The sequence below is a fragment of the Ochlerotatus camptorhynchus genome, unplaced genomic scaffold (assembly GCF_037179485.1).
Source record: "Ochlerotatus camptorhynchus isolate MF236.1 unplaced genomic scaffold, CSIRO-AGI_Acam_v1.1 ptg000045l, whole genome shotgun sequence".
NCBI lineage: Eukaryota > Metazoa > Arthropoda > Insecta > Diptera > Culicidae > Ochlerotatus > Ochlerotatus camptorhynchus.
The window spans coordinates 657,452-679,136 of NW_027040536.1; the positions used below are offsets into that span (position 1 = coordinate 657,452).

The 21,685-nt window shown below is 40.5% G+C and overlaps 2 protein-coding genes across 4 annotated transcripts in view; one reads left to right on the forward strand and one right to left on the reverse strand.

Annotated features, from left to right (window-relative positions):
• Nucleotides 1-21,685, reverse strand: part of klar (klarsicht) — a 607,418-nt gene that overhangs the window by 278,995 nt on the left and 306,738 nt on the right. The window lies entirely within an intron of this gene.
• On the forward strand, nucleotides 7,311-8,649 carry LOC135715202 (uncharacterized). The gene is made up of 3 exons (XM_065238578.1): nucleotides 7,311-8,187; nucleotides 8,270-8,368; nucleotides 8,442-8,649. Exons 1-3 carry the CDS (start codon nucleotides 7,345-7,347, stop codon nucleotides 8,646-8,648), a joined length of 1,149 nt encoding a protein of 382 aa, XP_065094650.1. The 5' UTR covers nucleotides 7,311-7,344; the 3' UTR covers nucleotide 8,649.

Here is a 21,685-nt window from a genome sequence, read left to right on the forward strand (position 1 = left end):
GCAAAAATTATGCAAAAACCATTGCGATCGTGCGGTTTCTGGTTGTGTTGGCCATATGCAAATTCATCACTTACTTCGAACCCAACGTCGTAGTCGTCGTTTTCGCAAACGAGGGCTGCTCCGTCGAGGAATGTGTTCCTCCCTCGGTAAACTAACTAGAGTAGAGAGATTGCGGAATTAAGTTTGAATAAAATTTAAATTAGATTTGAGCAGCATAAACGGGGCAGCCGTGAAAGTTTGAAACCCCCGAAGGGGGAATTTGATTGGGCTCCATAACTTTGTGACACACTGTTTTGATCTCGTTAAGTCTCCGCGCTTGACTGTTCGTTTCAGTACCTACTCCAAGTCGTAAACGTAAAGTCTCGCGCGCGCATACGTCAATTATTCTAATGTGGCAATCGTCGTTACTTTCTATATTGCTATGCATAAATCTTTATTAATATATTGGGCTTCCAATGATTCACAAGTCTCGCTTCTATGTCTACATACATATAGCATTGAAACGTACGAGAGGAGATCTTCCCGCAGCACATATCACAATCTATGTCAACAGCAGGGCTATAAGCAAAAACAGGGTGATGAAGTCATATGAAATATCGTTTTGATTAATTTACGATTTCCCAATACCAACGCGCAACCCAACCCGATCCCACGACAAGCGATCAACCGAGCCCCGATGATGAGTTGAAAGCATTTTATTAAGAATCGCGTCACATAACGTCGGCGGTTTGCATTAAACTGCGAATGTTTGAGTGTATTTCATTTGGCCAGGCAGGAAATGTTCAAAGTGGATAAGCTTAAGTTTGCCTTTTTATTAGCATCGCCAACCAGATGTGTGAATGTAGGAAAATAGGTGTATGGTGGCAGCAATGGTTCTTGCAACTTTGTAATTGTATCGAAAAGGAGGTTAATGGTGGCATGAATCGGTCCACAAATTATCCGGGCTCTTGGCGAAAGATTTCGCACTTGGTGGAACGGATTCATGAGAAGAAAAAAAACGCGTTTGTAGATTTGATGATCGAATCCTTTGGGCGACACGATAAAATACATGATATTTAGCTTCTTCGTTACGCAGTGATATAATAGCACTTGACTTAGATGGCCCACAGCGACTCACGAAGAGCTACTGATTCCGATCAATAGCGGTGCGGCTTCTTCCTCCTTCTATGGATGCTCATGTGGGCTGCAGCTCGCTGCTAGTGGGGAGCCTTTCGTTGTGTACTGGAGAACACCACCACTCACGACGCGGTGATTGTATAAACACCGTTTGGTGAGACCGGATGGAATTCAACATTGAAATCTGTGTTAGGGAAATCGCTTTTCGAAGGCAATCGATGATAATTTTGACTATCATAGCAACAGTTGCACATTCGTGCAATTTTCAATAGTGACATTTTAAACAAAGGTAAAGTCTTAAATCTAGCAGATGCGTGGAAATATTTCTGATCGATTGGTGATAAAATTATTGAAATTGGCAGAGTTATTAACGTTCAAAATCTTTCATAATTAAGTTACATGTTCCATTTTCAGTTTTCACAAGTTGTACCCCCATATAGAAATCACAGACGTAGTCCTACGTCAAAATGCTGAGGGGAATTCCTTAAAAAAAAATGTAAAAATCTGATTGTAAGGACCAGAATTCCAACCTAATTCTGAGATGAAGTTCTAAGGAATTCTGAGATGAATTTCTTGTGATTCCTGGGGAGAAGTTCGGGACTAAATTCTTATGTTATTCTTAAAATAGCTTCAAGGGAAGTTAAGGAGGAGAAGGTCAAGAAGATTTCCTAGATGATTATGAGAATTGTATGCGAATCTCTATGAGAACATCAGGTTAATTTCAAGGTTGCAAAGACTCATTTCAGCTAAAACAATGTTTTTCTAATCCTGATGAATGTGGGCGTCTTAGTGGAATACCTGTATAATGAGAGAGAGAAGGATTAGTATTTTCCATTTAATTCCACTACTTTATTTGCTTATCCTTGACAGATACGCGTATTTCGTCTACAATGTGCAGACTTCTTCAGTGTCTTGTACTAATACTCGAGTATTAGTACAAGACACTGAAGAAGTCTGCACATTGTAGACGAAATACGCGTATCTGTCAAGGATAAGCAAATAAAGTAGTGGAATTAAATGGAAAATACTAATCCTTCTCTCTCTCATGTTTTTCTAAATTATGAAATAATTAGATGCCATGATAAAATTTTGAATTGGTAGGATACAAGAAGAGGTTGCAAAGAATGTGTTTGACATATTAAACCTGTTTATTTCACTTCATGAGAGTCACAATCAGCGATTTTTCACAAACTCACTCACTCACTCACTCACTCACTCAGCGATCAGCAAATCGCTGATTGTGACTCTTAGAAAGCAAAATTTACAGGTTTTATGATTCCAACGCATACTTTGTAACCTCTTCTCGTAAGTTACGAGTAAAACATGCCATCATACCATCTTTTGGTTTTATTATTCCGAAAAACATTATTTTAGCTGAAATGAGTCTTTGCAACCTTGGTTAATTTTAAAGAGAACCCCTAGAGAATTCAATGACAATATGTTTTTCATTCGAAGGCATAGTTAATGAACTTTCAACAACTGTCAGTAGTGATTAAATGTCGCTAGAACTATTCCACAGCCGCAGACAGTATATGAGCAAGTCAAACGCGCCCTATTTTGCCTGTAGATTTGAAGAAATACTTCAAGTCTCCTCATCCATTCATGTGTGAGTTAGGTAAAGGAGTGTGCGTTTGACTAGTACTGTCGTATTAATGGCCCTTGGCTCATTTTCAACTTCTATTCAATTTTCATACTGCCGTACTCTAGCAGAACTATCAACCTACCCTCTTCAGAACTTTCTCTAGCTAATAAATTATCACACTAAAGCTTCATGTTGATATTAAACAGGATTTTCAACCAAATCTGTAAACTGTCAGTAGATCTTCGACCTTTATTTGAAAGCATATTACTTTTAGTTTTTAGTTTAGCATAAAACCTAATGTGATTTAACGGAAGGGGGTACTTAATTAGATGGGTCATTACTATGACAGCAACATTTTTCTAGGATTTTACATTAGGATTTTGTATCTGCATCCGAAATCTTTCAAATTTGTCGATTATTTTGCTGCCTTGATAATTCTCTCAGAACTATTTACAGGATTTCTTTGTAAATTTCTCCGGAATTACATTAGATTCATTCTCCTTTAAATTATTTTCAGAATTTCCTAAAAAATCATAACAATTCACTGATGGTTTCTTTCTTAATTCACTAGGATTCTCCTCAAATTTCCATGCAATTCAACTCAGAAATGTTACAAAATTCTGCTCAGATTTATCAAGGAGTCTTATTCTGAATTCTTTTAAAAATTCACTCTAAATTCTGCTCAGAATGACCTTGGCACACTTTGATACTCTTCTTTGTTCGTTGCAACTGTTTTCCCGAGTTTTGACGTAGGACTACGTCTGTGATTTCTATATGGGAGTACACTTTGAGAAAAGGGAATATGTAACGAAATTATGAAAGATTTTGAACGTTAATAACTCAGCTGCCCCTGGACCAATTCCAATAATTTTATCTTAAATCGATCAGAAATATTTCTACACATCGATAGCAATGCTTCCGACTGTTGATTCAACAAGAAACTATTGAAAAAGTGGTAAATGTCAAGCATTGTCCAAAAGCGTCGAAATAACTAACAAATCCACCAATTACGTACATGCATATGCTGCTTCCCCAGCACAGTCGTCAGAGAGTCGTTAGTAGACGAAACAAGTCGAAGTGGCATTCGCCTCAGATCTTCGGGCAAATAGGGAGGATGCAATTGTGTAGCATTTCGCACACTCATCGCCATATTCAGAACCACACGTCCCCAACGACCACATAAAATGCTTTCCAGAGTTCAAATCTTGTAGCCAAACTTGGATACAGGGGTGCAAATGATTTTCATCGACTTTCTGTTTCTTTAACATTCATTGATACGTTTTGTGTTGTGAATGATAGAAGAGCATAGCAGAAATAGTGCGAAAAAGGTTAGTGAAGCCATGGTCAACAAAAGAGGAAATCGATGAAGAGCATTGACTTTCACCCCTCGGCTTTTAAGCCCCTTAATTCAGTCATCGTCATAGCAATGAAAACTAGCATTGTACCGGTTTTGGTTCTTGGGTTACACTTGCTGGTTGCAATTCTGCTGTTCGACATTTTGAAGGACCACCAAAAAACATGAAATTACAATTACAATTATTAGAGCGCGTAGCTGACATCCCTTCTTATTTCTACTCGTTTGGTTTAGCGCAGTAGAAAAAATAAATAAACATTCTCATGTATCTGAACAGGCATAGAGAAGAACCATGACGTGAAACAGGATCATAAATTTGCCGAAAAAAGTGTAAAGGGTCTTTCTGTTAAAGGCTAAGATTTACCTTTACTTGTTGAGAGAAGGAGTTTAACGAGAAAAACTAAAAGAGGAGGAGCTTTAGCTGGGTGGACACTGATATTCTGCGGCCATCGAACCTGTCGCACACACCAGTCCAGCAGCAGACGGGCCGAGACTCTAGCGAGTGCCCAATCATTGAACCGAAGAATATGGGATTGTCCGGTCCGATTTGCTGATCCAGCTGCCTGCACGTCATCATCATCTTCCAAAGGCTTTAAGCCTGTCACCAAGATTTTCCAAAAGAGATAAATTCCTGGAGGTTTGAATTATTGATAGCAATGGCAACAAATGACACTACGTACGATGGTTGGGATCCGATCCACACGAAGAGAAAATCGACTATTGCTTTGGTACATTTTATTGTTTTTTGTTTCTGTCCTCCATGCATTTGTCTATTTATGGTTTGTGAAAGTAGAATAGTAATTTAATTTTGCAAGTACGCTTTTTAATGCAATTTCGCGGACCAACATTTGAAAACATTTTAATTCATTTTTTCCTTTTCTCAACAACTCTGTTTAAGACTTCATTTAGATCAGAAGTGGCGTTTTCGTGCTACATTTTGTTGTCATTAATTACTTTATTTGATAATGCTCAACCGTATTAACTTTACAGAGCCGAGGATTCTTGTTCACTATACAATACATCTTAAAACTATAGTCAAAAGGTATAACACAATAAACATTTTATCTTCCGCTATCCAATAAGCCTCCTCTACCAGAACGGGAGCCGCTTCCAGTGGTTTCATTGTATGGCAAATTCGCCAACGGGGGTCAGAGTGCTTCCATTGCAGCAATGGACGCAAAACGTGGTTAGCACTCACACATTCATCAAGAAACAATTGCTTTCCAAAGTCGACGACGCATCGACTGGAAGAACTGCTGATGAAGAACAATGAGGAGGACCACACAATGGTTGCTGCCGAGTAGACAGACGATCGCGTGACACACATTGAGAGTGGTCTGCTTTTGTCGACAGCCGAGTGAATACTGAGATTACAATTTATTGAAAAATATCAAAAGCGGTATTTTGAATAAAATTACAAGATCCAACATGCCTGAATTTTTTTTTTCTAAAATGTGGATGGTTTCCCATAACAAACAATATACGCTCCATGGGATAATATGACCAACAGCGCTAATTTTGTTTTACTCTAAGCCACACCGTTCGAAAGACATAAAATTAACGCTAGATTTGGCATAAATTTACGCGATATTTCGTGAAAATTTAAGCGCAATATCGCATAAATTAGCAATATTGTATGCAAGCTTGTAATTAATTTCACTGTTTATGCCAAGTGTAGCTCAAAATCAAACGAAGGGAGATTTTACGCGATAGTTAAAATTCAGAATTTTTTTCTGTGCATGATTTTTTATCATGTTCCAGAAATTAAATTAAGCTATTTCCACAAGTTTCCCAAGTCAAACATCCGATTAATTTGAAATGTCTGGAAAAACTCACTTCAAAATAATTTAAAAAAAATCTTTTTTCCTTCATTTAACGTCGGTCTCTGATCTGCAATCTAGTGCCAATCACCGACGGACATCGATTGCCATCCATTGACGGCAATCGAATGTGCAGGAAGGCAGTTTCCACACCTGCGTAGGATATCGCACCCATTCAACACATACATGGGCCGGGACCAACGGTTTTACTTCCCTTCCGAAGGAAGACGTGACCAGAGGTTTTTATGCCTCAGAAAAATCCCACCGACCTCGGCTGGGATTGAACCCAGACCCATCGGGGTGTTAGAAAGCAGTCACGCTTACCACTACACCACCGACGCCGGCTTAAAAAAAATCACCATGATTATTAATGATTGAGCAATATTTCACTGAATAAAAAGAAAGCTCCGTCAACTACAATATTCTCTCAACCGTCAATTCGTTTAGATAAACCGTTTTCATGCAATGATTTATTGAAAACTAACGAATACGCCATTTAGAAAAATTGGGCGAGAGTCAACATGGCCGAATTCCACCACAAATTTGCTTGATTGCTCCTAGTGAACAGTTATGCGAAGATCCATGGAATTCTGAGACGTAACATCTAAAATCGTTTATATTTACTACTCAGAAAAAAAAATAATAGTTTTAACTATCACGTAAAATCTCTTCTCGTTTAAGCTATAGATGGCATAAACATCGAAATTGCTTACAAGTTTGTACACAAGTTTGTATAATTCACTTAAATTTACATGAAATATCGTGTAAAATTACACTAAATCTAGAAGGAAGTTCACCATCCCTAAAACAATTTGTTTTCCCTTTATTCTAAAAATTTTGGGAAAAATTATCAAAAATCTAAGAAAACCAGTTTTTTCCATAGATTCCTGAAAAAATTAACCCGTAAAATGAATTGAATTTTCTTAAAAATGTAGAGAAAAAAAAATTATTTACTTAGATGTTTGATATCTTTTCCAATATTTTTATAAAAATCAAAACGTTATTATTTTTTTCGGAGCGCTGGAGAACTTTCTCTTTAACGTGTGCGCTATATTCGCAGAAATTTACGTGAATTTTTCATACGGTGTGGTGTGCCTTCAATACAGAAATCGTTCCTTGTATTAGGTAAGAAGAAAGAAAGAACACCAACATCAATCAGAACAGGGATATTCTCAGAAAAATAAACCATTTTCTAATTACTTATGAGCCGTCACCTTGAATAAATCCTTAAGTTGAAGGCCATCCACACGTCGCTTGACAAAATCAAAAATTCACACCCGTTTGCAAACATACGACACCGACTCAATTATGCACTGATGGCTTCCTAATGATGGTAGAAGCTTTCCCCATATTCGGAATAAAATGAAACCCAGCACGACAATTCCGCATAGTCGCCGCTGCCGCCCGCCACGATGTTGTTCAAGCGTTGCTTTCGAAACAATCTGGACGTCTTTCCCGTCGGTCTGCAAACCATGGAGATCCTCGGCCTCTGGGGTGAACCCAGAAAAGTTATCCGTTTCGGCTGCGTCGCCTTCTGGATGACCTTCATGATCATCGCTCCGAAAACCTGCCTGGAGTACGGAGGCGAGGGATTCGATTCGTTCGCCCGAGGAACCGCCGAGCTAATCTACTTTACCGACTTCATCTCGTCGATGGTTCTGTTTGCCTTTCGACGCAAGTCCTACGTCCGGATGATCACCATACTGCAGGACACGTTCCGAAAGTTTGCACATCCGAGTCAGCCTGCGAGCTGCCAGCATGCAGTTACCAACTTCAACGAGCGGATCTTTAGGTATTCTCGAATCTACGCCTGCTTCATAGGAAGCTGCTTGATCTTCTACGTTCCACTACCGATGACGGCAACCTTCGTGAACTACTTTTCCGCTGCCAATGGGACCGAGCCGGATGACTTCGTTTTGCCGCTGGAGAATAAGTTCTATGGGTTGGACACCCGACGCAACATGGTGCACTATATCATCTACATGATGATGCTGACGCCGGCCGTCATCGGCTCGGCTTGTCTCAGCATCGTCAAGGGAACCGTACTCTTCACGATCATCCGTTACGGCGCGACCCTGTTCGAGTTGGTATCACTCAAAATTGCAGATCTTGGTAATCCGACCAACTTCCGAGATCAAGATAACGTCCAGGAGCAGCAGCGGCAACGGCGCGATCAACTGCTGGAGATTATCGAACTGCACCAGACGGCACTGGAATTTGCCGATCTGCTGGAGAACACGATGCAGCACATCTTACTATCGCAATTTGTCAACTGTCTGCTCATCTCGTGTCTGATGATGTTCTACATCTCTAGTGTGAGTATTTCGCGACGCAAAGTGGGATCAAAGTTCGCATTTATTAATGGGTTGCACACCATTCTCCATTCTCCCACCACAGACGTACGGACCGAATGTCGTCAATATGGTAATCTTGTTCACCGTCCTCATGGTGGAAGTGTTTGCGTACTGTTTCAATGGGGATGAACTGAGTGAAAAAGTAAGCGGTGGTTTCGTTCGTTAATTCAATGAAGTTTTTATGAGGGTCTTTTTTGTGTGTCTCGCAATCACAGGCGGCAGAAGTGGCCAAAACGATCTACAGCTATCCCTGGTACATGGAACCCGTGGCCGTTCAGAAGGAGATTCAGCTGATGATTTTGCGTTCGCAGAAGAAGATTGGCATCACGGCGGCAAAGTTCTACTTTGTAGATATCGGTCGATTCGGAATGGTGGTACAGGCTTCGTACTCGTACTATTTGATTCTGAAGGAGAGATTTTAAACAAACTTACATCTTACTGGTTTAATATAAATGTTTCATGCAACACATCAGCAGCACACAAAAAATCTGACAATTACATCATGTGTCGCAGGTAGAAAGCGACATGATTTATAACTCGCACTCCTTCCCGGTGACTGCGAAATAGATGTTGCCAATTTTACGGCAAATCTTCATTAAGAAACAAGAGAAAGCCGTGCCATGTAATAACAACGTCTAAACACACACCATCAACAGACAACATCTAGCTGTGATCATTGTCGTAAAATTGTTCATCACAGCAGGCCGAGAACTTTGCTAATAATTAAACTCCATGGCTCTTAATGGTGAAACGTGCGTCATAGTGTGCCGTAAAAAAAGCGGGGAATTTTTTTCTATAATTTGTGAAAAAAAAAAATTCGCTAATGTTGAGGAACTCCCCTTTCACTAGCCATGCAATAAAATCCCTGCGGGTGATCTGCTATCTTTACGCTCCAGATTCTACCGAATGCCGTGAACGGATTGCCATCCACTTAACACATCAATTTTCACCCGGGTGGCGTAGCGATCGGTGCGAAATTTTCACCACAGGTCAATAACGGAGACCCCGGGCAAGACACCATCGCCGCACTTCGACCGGCGATATGGATTAAAACAATCACCACTAATTGACTCCCCGTGCGCTGTTTTGTAGCGAACGCGAAGAGGCTCTTAGCACTTGCAATTCTGTTTCACCTTTTCAGCCATCCGAGGGGTGGCTGATTGTATTTGACAGGTGTCCATTTGAAAGTATTAACTCACACACACACACACATAACGGAGCACACACAACGGAAAGAAAGGAGCCACGAACTTGATTCGGTGAATGGCGGTGAGGTGACTTTTCATCAACAATAACAACAACAACAAAAACTGACTCGAATACTGATTGAACCAATTAACTTTCTCGTGTAAAGAGAGTTTCATCAATCGATCGCAGACACCGGAGGAGTGCGAAAGCGATTGCGTATTGGAAGAAAAGTGCATCATGGCCTGCTGCTGAGTCCTTATAAGGAGGAGACGATAATTGAGTGACAATTTGACAATCACCGGACTGGGATTTCGGCTGATACTTAATTGCTCCGTAATTGATGCAACGTTGGGTTGATTATAACGTAATGTTTGATTTTAATTGTACATAACGGTTGTTACATGTTTTTATTTGAGATCCCGACGGAGAAGATAAACACAACCAAATACGAAGTAATTGGATCCTAATCGCTGGTCGTAATGCATTTCGCAAAGCCTACTGCTACATATCGCCATCCGCCGCATTTTTTCTCAGGCTACTATTTGCGCAGAAACACACGATTCATTCATTCCCGAGTACATACAAAGCAATCTTTTCAAATGTCTTTCAAAATGTCATTGCAATAGTGTAGGACTTTTTTGCTTTGCGCACATAAATAAACCTATGGCAGCGACATAAAGATCAACAAAATGGTAACATATGCAGCGTTGCATCGAACATAAACACATAAATCTTAATGCCTCTCCGCTTGACTTGGAAGTGGCCGGCTGGTTCCCAGCATCCAGGAAAGTCTTCAGTACAGAAAAGGGCGCTTCACGAGCATGCACGGTTGTAAATTGGTTCTATCAAGTAACGGGCCAATGATCTTTTTCTTCCGGAGTGAGTACGCCCCGGTTCCGAGCGTGTGCTGTAGTTGTAGTTGGATGTATTGTCACTAACACGCGATCACGCGCGGATGATCTCTGGAGAGAAGCGAGATGAAAGCCGTTCTATTTTTGTCTCTAGGAAATGGGGAAGGAAACGGTAACGGCTGAGAAAAGTTCATCAAACTCTTGATCGTCAAGTGAGACGCAATATGGCATGGATCTACGATAACTGCATCCAACGAGAACATGAACAGATTATTTTACGGTTTTGCATGGATGAGTTACAGAATTTGTAACGTAGCCGTCGTAGGACTTTGCATTGATTTATACAAAATTTACGTTAGCTTGTTTTATAAATTAAGATGGAGGTTGAAGAGGGAAGGCTAATGCATCAAATTTTCCTTAGAATTTTGGTTTAGAGAAAGAATTATGCTCCTGAGCAATAGAAATACTAAAGATTTTGGGCTTTGAAAACATTCCACGAACACATTGTTGCTCTTGGACTTGACTATACAGGACTGTACACTATGAATTTTCAAGATAATATCGTTTAAATTTCGGATGATTCCAAAGGAAGCCTAATGAGAACTCTTGGGCATTGAGAAAAGTATTGAAAAGGGGTTTTCCACTGAGAATAATTCCTATGGTTTTGCAACGAGAACTACAAATGAATTCTAAGGATAATTCCAAGGGAGTGATTAAAATTATATGGTAGTTCTACGGAGAATTCGATTTCGATTATAATGAGAATTACATGATAAATTCTCGAATGAAATTAATAGGAACACTGAGGAAAATTCATAATCAATTCTGAGGAGAATTCAAAAATAATAATTAATGATAATTATAAGGAAAATCTGACCACAAATTCAATAAATTCTGACAAGAACACCAAAAGTATCTTGACAAGATTTCAACGAGAGGATTCTCTTAGAATTGTTGTTCGGATGCTTTTGGAGTTTGGTAATTTTTTTGTCAAAAGGAATTCCATGGTAATTTTAATCTGAAAACAGTTCCAAAGGAATTATAAGGAGAACTCTAATTCTTCGAAAGACTTCAAGGGCATTATAGGGTGAGTATCATTTCTGAAGCAGTCCGAGGAAATTTTGAGGAGAATTCCGAAGAACTTTTGACGAGAATTCAAACTTGGTTGCAAAAATTCATTCCATATAAATATAAATATTTTTTTTTATTATTATGATATTACAGGGTGATTCAGAATAACTGTCAATGATTTCACAAATGTGCAATTCTCAGTGGATAAAATGGGTATGTGTTCATATATTTTTGTTTTAAAGTGTGTACAAATATCAGCGTGTATTGATAGTAGGAATTGAAATTTCATTCGTTTTCAATTTCAATCAGCTATGAACGTGAAAATGGAGCATGTCATAAATCTGTATTAAATCGTGTGTTATCTTTTAGAAATTGAAATCTCTTCGAAATAATGAAACATTAATTTTTAACATCATTATAGAGGTGCAAAGGAACCATGCTTGGAAAATCCGTTCAATACCTCAGCTTAGACGCATCGCCAGGAGTCAAAAGTGCTGGAGTCAAAAAACGAGTCATCTAACAGGAGGATGCCCCAATGAGCGGGGAGAAGAGCCCGTGCTGTATCCACGAAATGTTAACAACAGGTAGTTGGCATTGCCACTATCCCCATCCAAATTGCTGACATTGGATGCCCTGATGGTTCCTCCCAGCATTTTGTGTTATCTGTTTTGTTTGAAATATTTATGTAATGTTAGGGTTAGGGTCTGAAAATCCTGCTACTGGAAAATAAAATGTTATGTAAATAGATCAATTCATGTGAAAAATTAATATGAGCTTTGAAAATTCCGGACGAAAGCTGAAAAAAAAACCATTATAGTAGGCGTTTGGATGAACTGAAATTAGGCTTAAATAATTAAAATCGACGTTTACTTGAGAGAAATGCAGAATATTCTACGGCCTTTTGTAAATGTTATATGAATCAAGGGTATGTAAGTAGGGTGGGAAAACCAATGGATACACCCAGTCGGTGTTACTAATAAAAATGCAGTTTTGGTATCTAGCTCTGTTAGTCTGTTGGATTATTTTTTTGCTGAAATAAAATCATAAAAGGGCCATGATGGTCGTGATATCTTAATCACATCATGGAAGCTAGCTGTGGAAAAAAAATGCTGTCAAGTTCTAATCTATTGACTGATAGAGATAATAACTAGTAAAAGTGAAAATACTTTAAGATCTCTTTCTCGTAGATGTAATACCTCTGAATTTTCAATTTGTCCCGAATTGTATCATTGCTAACGATAAATATTAAATGAGAATTTGCAACTAATACCATAGCATAGCATAAACCAAGTTGCACAAATTCGTAAGGGTTACAAGTTCCAAACTGCTGTTAACAAGAAGAACCTCTTGCATCCAGTACTGTTAGATAGTCATTGGGATTAATCACCACCTCTTACATAAAATATTTTTCGCCTTCCAGTAACCCATAGCCGTCCTGGCAACACTGTCATTTTCTTCATCCTAAACATTAATTGCGATAGTTTGCATTCTACTCCAACACAGTTTTAGTTAGATTGACGCGCCAGAAAAAAATAAATTAGAATTAATATTATTACTAATGCAATCTGAGATCTTGATAAATATCTAGTGGCCTTAATTGAAATCTATGATCAGTTGGAGATCTTTTTAAAACTTACTGATCAATCTTCCATCTAAGGAAGGTATCTGTGGGACTTTATTTTAATTTTTGGAGAGTACAAGGTCTTCATCAACTCGAATTATTTTAAAATATCCAGAGAACTTAACTGAAATCACTAAAATTGTTCTCTCTAATTTAACAATATTCCTTCAACTTCTACGAAGTTCCCCAAACCTGTATGTGGTTTAACGCAACACGACCGAAAGGGGGAATTCTTCCGTAATGATAATCTCCAGAGCACTCGTATATAATTACACTCTTTATTGGGGAGAGTGTAATTATATACGAGTGCTCTGGAGATTATCATTACGGAAGAATTCCCCCTTTCGGTCGTGTTGCGTTAAACCACAAGTTATAATATTCGTTTAGTTTCCCCTAAGTGAGATTTTTCCTCACGTTCTAGTCAGGTTTTAAGTTCGCTCTTGCGGTGTGCATTCAGATTAGCTTTAAGTTAGGTTATTGTGTTCAATTGTGATCGTACTGATTCTTCGTTTGTAGGCAAACTTCCAGTTCATGTAAATAGTTTAGGTTTAACAACTAATTTAGTATTCAAATTAAATTATAAATGTAGGAAAACTTGAAATTTCACCGCATAGAAAGGTGCACTGATAGTTTTCACTTTTGTCTTCTGTTCCTTTTTTTGCATACTCACGAGTCGCTGTGGTGACATTGGCATCTGTCACTTCCCTGCAGGGTTACCACCAACACTCATCGGGATTCCAGGGGTGGTATCGGGTCGACAAGCTGCTCGTGATGATCGTAAAGGGCGCGTGCTGTTCGTAACAGCTAACACTCCCCCCGGGTACACCAACGGTAGTTGGTTTACAGATCCTCGCGCCGGACGTCCAGGACCGCCAGTTTAGCTACCGGCCGGTCGTATACTCCGTTTGCTGTTCTTACAGTGGCTGATCGGACCTCACCGTCCCTTCCTTCACGGGTGGCAATCACCTTCCCTTTCGGCCAACAGTTCCGCGGATTCTTAGAGTCGACAATCACCACTACATCACCTACAGCTACTGGTTTCGTATAGCTGAACCATTTCGTCCTTCGTGTGATCACCGGTAGGTAGTCACTGATCCACCGCTTCCAAAACTGGTTTGCAATTACTTGGGATGCAAGCCAATTTTGTCGAAGTGCAGCTCCACTGTCGTCGAACGTACTGAGTGGTTTCACGCCATTTGAGGAACCAAGAAGAAAGTGGTTCGGTGTAAGAGCAGGAGCTGAATCTACATCGATTGGAACGTGGGTCAGTGGTCGAGAATTAATTACGTTCTCAATTTCGGTTAGAGAATTCTTCAGCACCTCGTCGGTAGGCCTTCGAGACGGACTGATTACCGCTAGGTTTCGCTTCACGCTACCGATGAGACGCTCCCAGCTTCCACCCATATGAGGTGCTAAGGGTGGATTGAAGGTCCAACTTGTTTCTGCGTTGACGAACTCTTTCATCATAGCTTCTTGAATCAGGTTTACCTCTGCTTCTTTTATCTCTCGCGAAGCGCCGATGAAGTTTGTTCCTCGGTCACTATAGATGACGCGAGGTTTGCCACGTCGAGAAATAAAGTTACGTAGAGCCATAATGCAAGAATCCGAACTAAGGGAGTGCACCACCTCGATGTGCACAGCGCGTACAGTTAGGCAGGTGGCAAGCATGCCCCAACGTTTTTCTGCTCTCCTGCCAACGATGACCTCTATTGGCCCGAAATAATCGAGCCCAGTGTGTGTGAAAGGTATTGAAAACGCCTCCAGTCGTCCAGGTGGAAGTGGCGCCATGATTGGTGGTTGTGGAGTTGCCCTTTCATTCTTGCATCTCTGACAGTTCCTTACTGCCTTCAAATAGTACATACGAATTCGAGGGATGTAGTACTTTTGGCGCAGCTCATTGATAGTGGTTTCATGATTTCCATGGTGATATTTGTGGTGGTAATGGTAAATAACTAGAGTTGTGATGGGGTGGTCGCGTGGAAGAATAATAGGCTTCTTGGCCTCTTCAGTAGCATACTGGCACGCCTCTATTCTACTCCTCATCCTCATAAGTCCTTTGTCGTCAAGCCACGGCGAAACTTCGAACAGAGAGCTGCTCTTTGGCAACGAGTTCGCCCGAGCGTTGAGATCTGCCAGCGCCCTACGCAGAAGTGCTAATTCCTCCGGGTATCTGTCAGACTGAGCTTGCCGGTAGAGGCATGTTTCGGCTTTGCTTATTTCATCGGACGTGAGTGACCCCGTGATGATTGGTCGGTGTTCAGACTTACGCCGGCAGTTATCGATAAAACGGTGAACGAATGCTACCACCTCAATCAGTCGCGTCCAGCTTGAGAAGTCACTGACGCAGACTATTGATTCATGTGGGACATGATGCGCAAGAACGTTGTGTCGGATTTCCTCGTTAGTTGATGGATTTCCTTCCGTAGCTAGTGCCCATTCTGAACGTGAACTCCATAGAAAATCCGGGCCTTTGAACCATCTTCCCTCCGGCGTTAGATCTGGTACCGTTTCCCATTTAGTCGCATCATCCGCCACGTTGATCTTGGTGGATAGCCAATGCCATTCATTCACTTCGGTGATCTCAAGGATTTCACTCACTCGGAAGGCAACAAACGATGAGTAGCGTCGGTGATCCGAGTTTAGCCAGCAGTAAACGTCACGAGAATCCGTCCAGTAGTAGCGTTTTGTGATCTGTATGGACAAGGATTCCAGAATCGTTCTAGCAAGTCTGGCACCAACCAGCGCAGCTTGCAGCTCCATACGAGGCGTAGACAGAAACTTCAGCGGTGCGACTCTTGTTTTGGCACTGACAAGTGAACATTCGATGACATCGCCTTGAACAAAGCGAAGGTATGTTGCAGCGGCGAATCCATTGTTGCTGGCGTCAACGAACGTATGTAGCTCGATTATATTGTGCTCCTTTGAAGAGGTTAGTACTCGATAGTAGCGAGGAACTTTCACCTGCTCAACCTGGGGCAACATTTTAACCCATAGCTGCCATTTCTCGTACTCACAATCGCCGATTACATCGTCCCATTGCACACCAGAGCGCCAAATATCCTGTAGCAAGACCTTTAGGAATATGAGGAAATGAGCGATTAGGCCAAGTGGATCATAAATGCTCATCAACACGCGGAGAACCTCCCGTTTTGTTGGAGGTCTCTGCCCTTTCAAAAGAGCTTCGTCGTATCGCTGCCAGCCAATCTTGTAGACGAACATATCCGATGCTGTGCACCACCACATGCCTAGGACCTTTTCTGTACCCATTATTGAGGATAAGTCCAGATCCTTTTCTCCTGATCCATCTTCGTTCAGGGCTTGAAGAACACGTTTGGATTTTTTTCAAAGTTTCATGAATTTCTACGAAGCTCTCTGAGACTCAACAAAGAATTTCTACAAAGTTTACTGAAATTCTACGATGTTCCCTGAACATGCACGAAGTCCCTGAAGTTTTGCGAAGTTCCCTGAAGTCAGAGAAAAATCCCTGAACTTCAACGAAGCTCCCCAGCTTTGTACAAAATACATTAAATTTCACCTAAGTTCGATGAAGTTCTACAAAGTTCACTAAAATTCTTCGAAATTCACTGATCTTCTCCAAATTCCACTGAAGTTTAATAAAGTTCGCTAAGCTTCTACAAAGTTAGCTGAACTTTTATATGTTAGCTGCACTTTTGGAAAGTTTCATCAACTTCTGCGAAATTCCATGAAGCTGTATGAAGTTTTCTGAAGATCTACGAAGTTCCTTGAAGGGTTTGAACTTTCACGAAGTTCGCTGTCTCCCCTGGTCGTAAATTTGAATAGTAGTGGTAATTACATGTGAAGACATTTCGTCCATTTCGATGAATATTTTGATTTTCTAAAACTTTAAACCCGTTTATCCCCGGAAATGTGGCCTTAACGCGATGTGAGGGGTCGATTTTGATTTTGATTGATTTTGATCGAAATTTGTGTACCAGATTTTTTCGGTAAATTGGTCTTAAATCATGATTTTGGTTTTCCAAATATTTAAACCCGTTAAACTCCAGAAATATGGCCTAAATCACGATTTGAGGGGTGTTTAGGTGATCGAAATGGTTATACCAGTTTTTCGGTTACCCGACCTAAATCATGATTTTGGTTTTACGAATCTTTAAACCCGTTTATCTCCAGAAATATGGCCCTAATCTGGATTTGGGGGGTGTTAAAGATGATCGACATCCCTGTTTTGGCATGTAACTCAACGAGAGGACCAGTGTTGGGAAAATATCAAAAAATCAAATCTCACCAACGCCCAAGATCACGCTTGATTTTCGTAGACAAAAATCAACAAGCAAACTACTGCTGATGATTTTGCAAGCTGTGATATCGCAGCTCGGAATATCAAGCTAACAAAACTCACCAACTGCAAATCTCACCAAACTGTGGTGATATTGAGTTTAATGATTTTTGCTTTACACCCGAATGCAACCGAAACTTCCATAACGGCTTGCAGCCGTCTCTTCGCGTCTGCCATCGGTGAAGTTTAAAAAGAGATAGCAAACAATGCTTTCTCTTTCTAAAAAAACGATGTGCAATTGAATTACAGTCAGGAATCCTTATTGCCGGGGTAACGGGGGCGTGAATAAGGAACCGCGAATAAGGATACCCACAGCTTATGGGATTTTCACTAATGGGGGCTGTAGTGGATTATCTCATTTGTTTCAATACATAAAGCTATACTGTCTTCGACAAAGTTGCTGTGCTGGGTTAGACCAACAAGCCTGTGCCATTGGATTCGGGTTAAATTGAGAACTACGCCGCTAGAGGCGCTTCACTTTTATGTTACTTATGACGGGCGCTATAATATATGGATCATATTTCCAACATAGAATATTTCGTGATCCTGACCATATAGAAAGTTACTGTCTTCAGCAAAGTTGTTCAGGTGACCAAGTCCTTTCGGAAGGTGGCCATATTAGTTCAGAACTCTCTCACTACGCAGCGCTAGTGTGCATGTGCAATTCCTATATAAACTGTATCTCGAGAGCCTAGCCATATAGAAAGTTGCTGTTTTCAGCAAAGTTGTGCAGGTGATCAAGTCCTTTTGGATGGTGGCCATATTAGTTCAGAATTCTCTCACTACGCAGCGCTAGTGTGCATGTGCAATTCTTATATAAACTGTATCTCGAGAGCCTGGCCATATAGAAAGTTGCTGTTTTCAGCAAAGTTGTGCAGGTGAGCAAGTCCTTTCGGATGATGTTCATATTAGTTCAAAACACGCCACTACGCGGCGCTAGTGTGCACATGAACTTCTTAATATGTTATGACTCCAAAGCTTGTCCATATAAGATTTTGCTGTGCAATGTGAGAACAGGAACCGGAAAAAGGATGATGTGTAGAGGCCGGAAATCGATGTCAGATGCCATTTTGGAATCCAAGATGGCGGCCATCGGTTCAAGAAAAACTGTCAAATACCGTACAATATGGATATTTTTGGAAAGGGGATGACGTGTAGAGGCCGGAAATCGCTGCCAGACGTCATTTTGGAATCCAAGATGGTGGCCATCGGGTCAAGAAAAACTGTCAAATACCCTATAATACAGGTATTTCCGGAAAGGGAACGACGTGTAGAGGCCGGAAATCGATGCCAGTCGCCATTTTGGAATCCAAGATGGCGACCATCGGGTCAAAAAAAACTGTCAAATACCCTACAATATGGATATTTTTGGAAAGGGGATGACGTGTAGAGGCCGGAAATCGATGCCAGTCGCCATTTTGGAATCCAAGATGGTGGCCATCGGGTCAAGAAAAACTGTCAAATACCCTATAATACAGGTATTTCCGGAAAGGGAACGACGTGTAGAGGCCGGAAATCGATGTCAGATGCCATTTTGGAATCCAAGATGGCGGCCATCGGTTCAAGAAAAACTGTCAAATACCGTACAATATGGATATTTTTGGAAAGGGGATGACGTGTAGAGGCCGGAAATCGCTGCCAGACGTCATTTTGGAATCCAAGATGGTGGCCATCGGGTCAAGAAAAACTGTCAAATACCCTATAATACAGGTATTTCCGGAAAGGGAACGACGTGTAGAGGCCGGAAATCGATGACAGACGCCATTTTGGAATCCAAGATGGTTGCAGTTGTTGTTGTTGCCTGCTTTGATAAAATTTACACAAAAATCAATTTTACGGATGCTCCGGATCTTCTCACGGACCATCTGGTGACTACTCAGAGCCATTGAACAGCTAATGTATCTAAAATCACCATTTTACTACACTCCACATAGTTGCAGAGTAAAATCAAGGCCTACTTTGATCAAATTTACACAGCAATAAATTTATCTGATTTTCCGGATCTTCCAGCGGGTTATGTCGTGACCACTCGGAACAATTGAACCACTAATATAACAAAAATCACCATTTTACTACATTTCACGTAGTTGCAGAGCAAAATCAAGGCCTACTTTAATCAAATTTGCGCAGCAATACATTTTACGGGTGTTCCGGATCTTTCGGCGGGCCACTTGGAGCCAGTGAACAGCTAATATATAAAAAAATCATAATATTACTACATTATATACAGTTGCAATTAAAAATCAAGGCATACTTTAATGAAATTTACTTTGCAACCAATTTTACGGATGTTCCAGATCTTTCAGTGGGTCATCTGGTGACCATTTGGAGCCAATGACCAGCTAATATTTCAGAAATCACAATTTTACTGTATTCCATATAATTGCGTAGTGAGCGTGTTTTGAACTAATATGACCATCATCCGAAAGGACTTGATCACCTGCACAACTTTGCTGAAGACAGTAAGCTTCTATATGGCCAGGTTCTCGAGATACAGCTTATACAGGAAATTCACTTGCACACTAGCGCCGCGTAGTGAGCGTGTTCTGAACAAATATGAACATCATCCGAAAGGACTTGCTCACCTGCACAACTTTGCTGAAAACAGCAACTTTCTATATGCCCAGGCTCTCGAGATACAGTTTATATAAGAATTGCACATGCACACTAGCGCTGCGTAGTGAGAGAGTTCTGAACTAATATGGCCACCATCCAAAAGGACTTGATCACCTGCCCAACTTTGCTGAAGACAGTAACTTTCTATATGGTCAGGATCACGAAATATTCTATGTTGGAAATATGATCCATATATTATAGCGCCCGTCATAAGTAACATAAAAGTGAAGCGCCTCTAGCGGCGTAGTTCTCAATTTAACCCGAATCCAATGGCACAGGCTTGTTGGTCTAACCCAGTACAGCAACTTTGTCGAAGACAGTATAGCTTTATGTATTGAAACAAAGGAGATAATCCACTACAGCCCCCATTAGCGAAAATCCCATAAGCTGTGGGTATCCTTATTCGCGGATAGCCCGGCAATAAGGATCCGGCAATAAGAGATACCGGCAATAAGGAATCCGGCAATAAGGATTCCTGACTGTATTTTTGTTTCGAGTCAACTCTCAGCTTGATTTTTGCACGTTGTGAATAGTCTCGCAATATCAAAGGAGCTTGTAAAATCAATATCAAGCATGATATTTTGTTCCAATATCACGCGTGATATTGCGAGCGCCTGAGAGCGGAAAAATATCAATTGATTGCTGATTTCGCCAACACTGGAGAGGACGCAGCATGAAGAAACAAGGTTCGGACTCAAGCTACTCAAGGCACTCAAGCTGATCCGCCTTTGTATACAGAAGAGAACTACACTTCAGCTTGCGCGAAAATTTCTACAAACAGGCTAAAGAAGCTCGAATTGGAAACTCCTTTTTCACCTTCTTGTTAGTCCTTAAATGCTTATTTAGCGATGATTCTGGAGGACCTCCTGCAGCTAAGTTGAACGGGAGTTCCTTCCACAAATGTTAGAGGAGATCAGCAGCATTCACAAGGACATAAAGTTCGCTCTCGAGGTAGAGATAGACAGAACACTTGCATTTATCAACCTTATTTTCATTAGGGAATCGTTGTCATCGTCTTTTGAATTCGAAGTCTACAGACAACCAACAAGCACCAAGAAAGTTATCCCTTATATGTCTAACTATACTTTTCACTTAGTTAAGCAATTGGAAAACATCTTCGAAACAGCGAGGCTCGTCGGCTACAAGCAGAGTACAATCCAGTCAATCATTGATATAAAAAAGAGGGAATTATACAAAGGCGATCCTGAACCCATGAAACGGGTGTCTGTAGCTTTTAATCATTATATTACTAGTAGGTTAAGTTCACGGTTGGAAAAATTCAGCTTACATTGAGATTTCAATGCCAGAAATAAACATTTGAAATCATTGTCAGGATCCACTAACGACCCAATACCCAATTGATGTTTTAGTTTAGTTTTACATAGCAAAAAAAATTAAGACAAACTAGGAGAACATTAGAAACTAGATTTAAGGAACATATAACTGAAAGAAACTAGGTTAAAAAGCAAAATTCAATTCAAAAGTTGCAGAACACATCCTCACACAAAAATATGCTTCCATGAATGTTAACACGCTTTCAAGAAGATATTCTCATCGTTAACAATGAGAAAATCCGAATGTAAGAGCAAAAGACAAAATCTTGGTCAAAAACAACTAAATTTAACCTACTGCACACAAAGGAGGGTCAGGAAACACCTGCAGACCATCGATCTGATTAAATCATTTCGTTTCCTCTCTTGCTTCACAAAGACCTTACATCCAAGGTTGCAAAGACTCATTTCAGCTAAAATAATGTTTTTCGGAATAATAAAACCAAAAGATGGTATGATGGCATGT

What these genes read in the sequence shown, in the direction of transcription:
- LOC135715202 (XM_065238578.1), top strand. Translation starts at nt 7,345, where the DNA reads ATGGAGATCCTCGGCCTCTGGGGTGAACCCAGAAAAGTTATCCGTTTC. An exon ending in TGATGTTCTACATCTCTAGT is followed by an intron (nt 8,188 to 8,269) that starts GTGAGTATTTCG and finishes CTCCCACCACAG; the next exon opens with ACGTACGGACCGAATGTCGT. An exon ending in GGGATGAACTGAGTGAAAAA is followed by an intron (nt 8,369 to 8,441) that starts GTAAGCGGTGGT and finishes TCGCAATCACAG; the next exon opens with GCGGCAGAAGTGGCCAAAAC.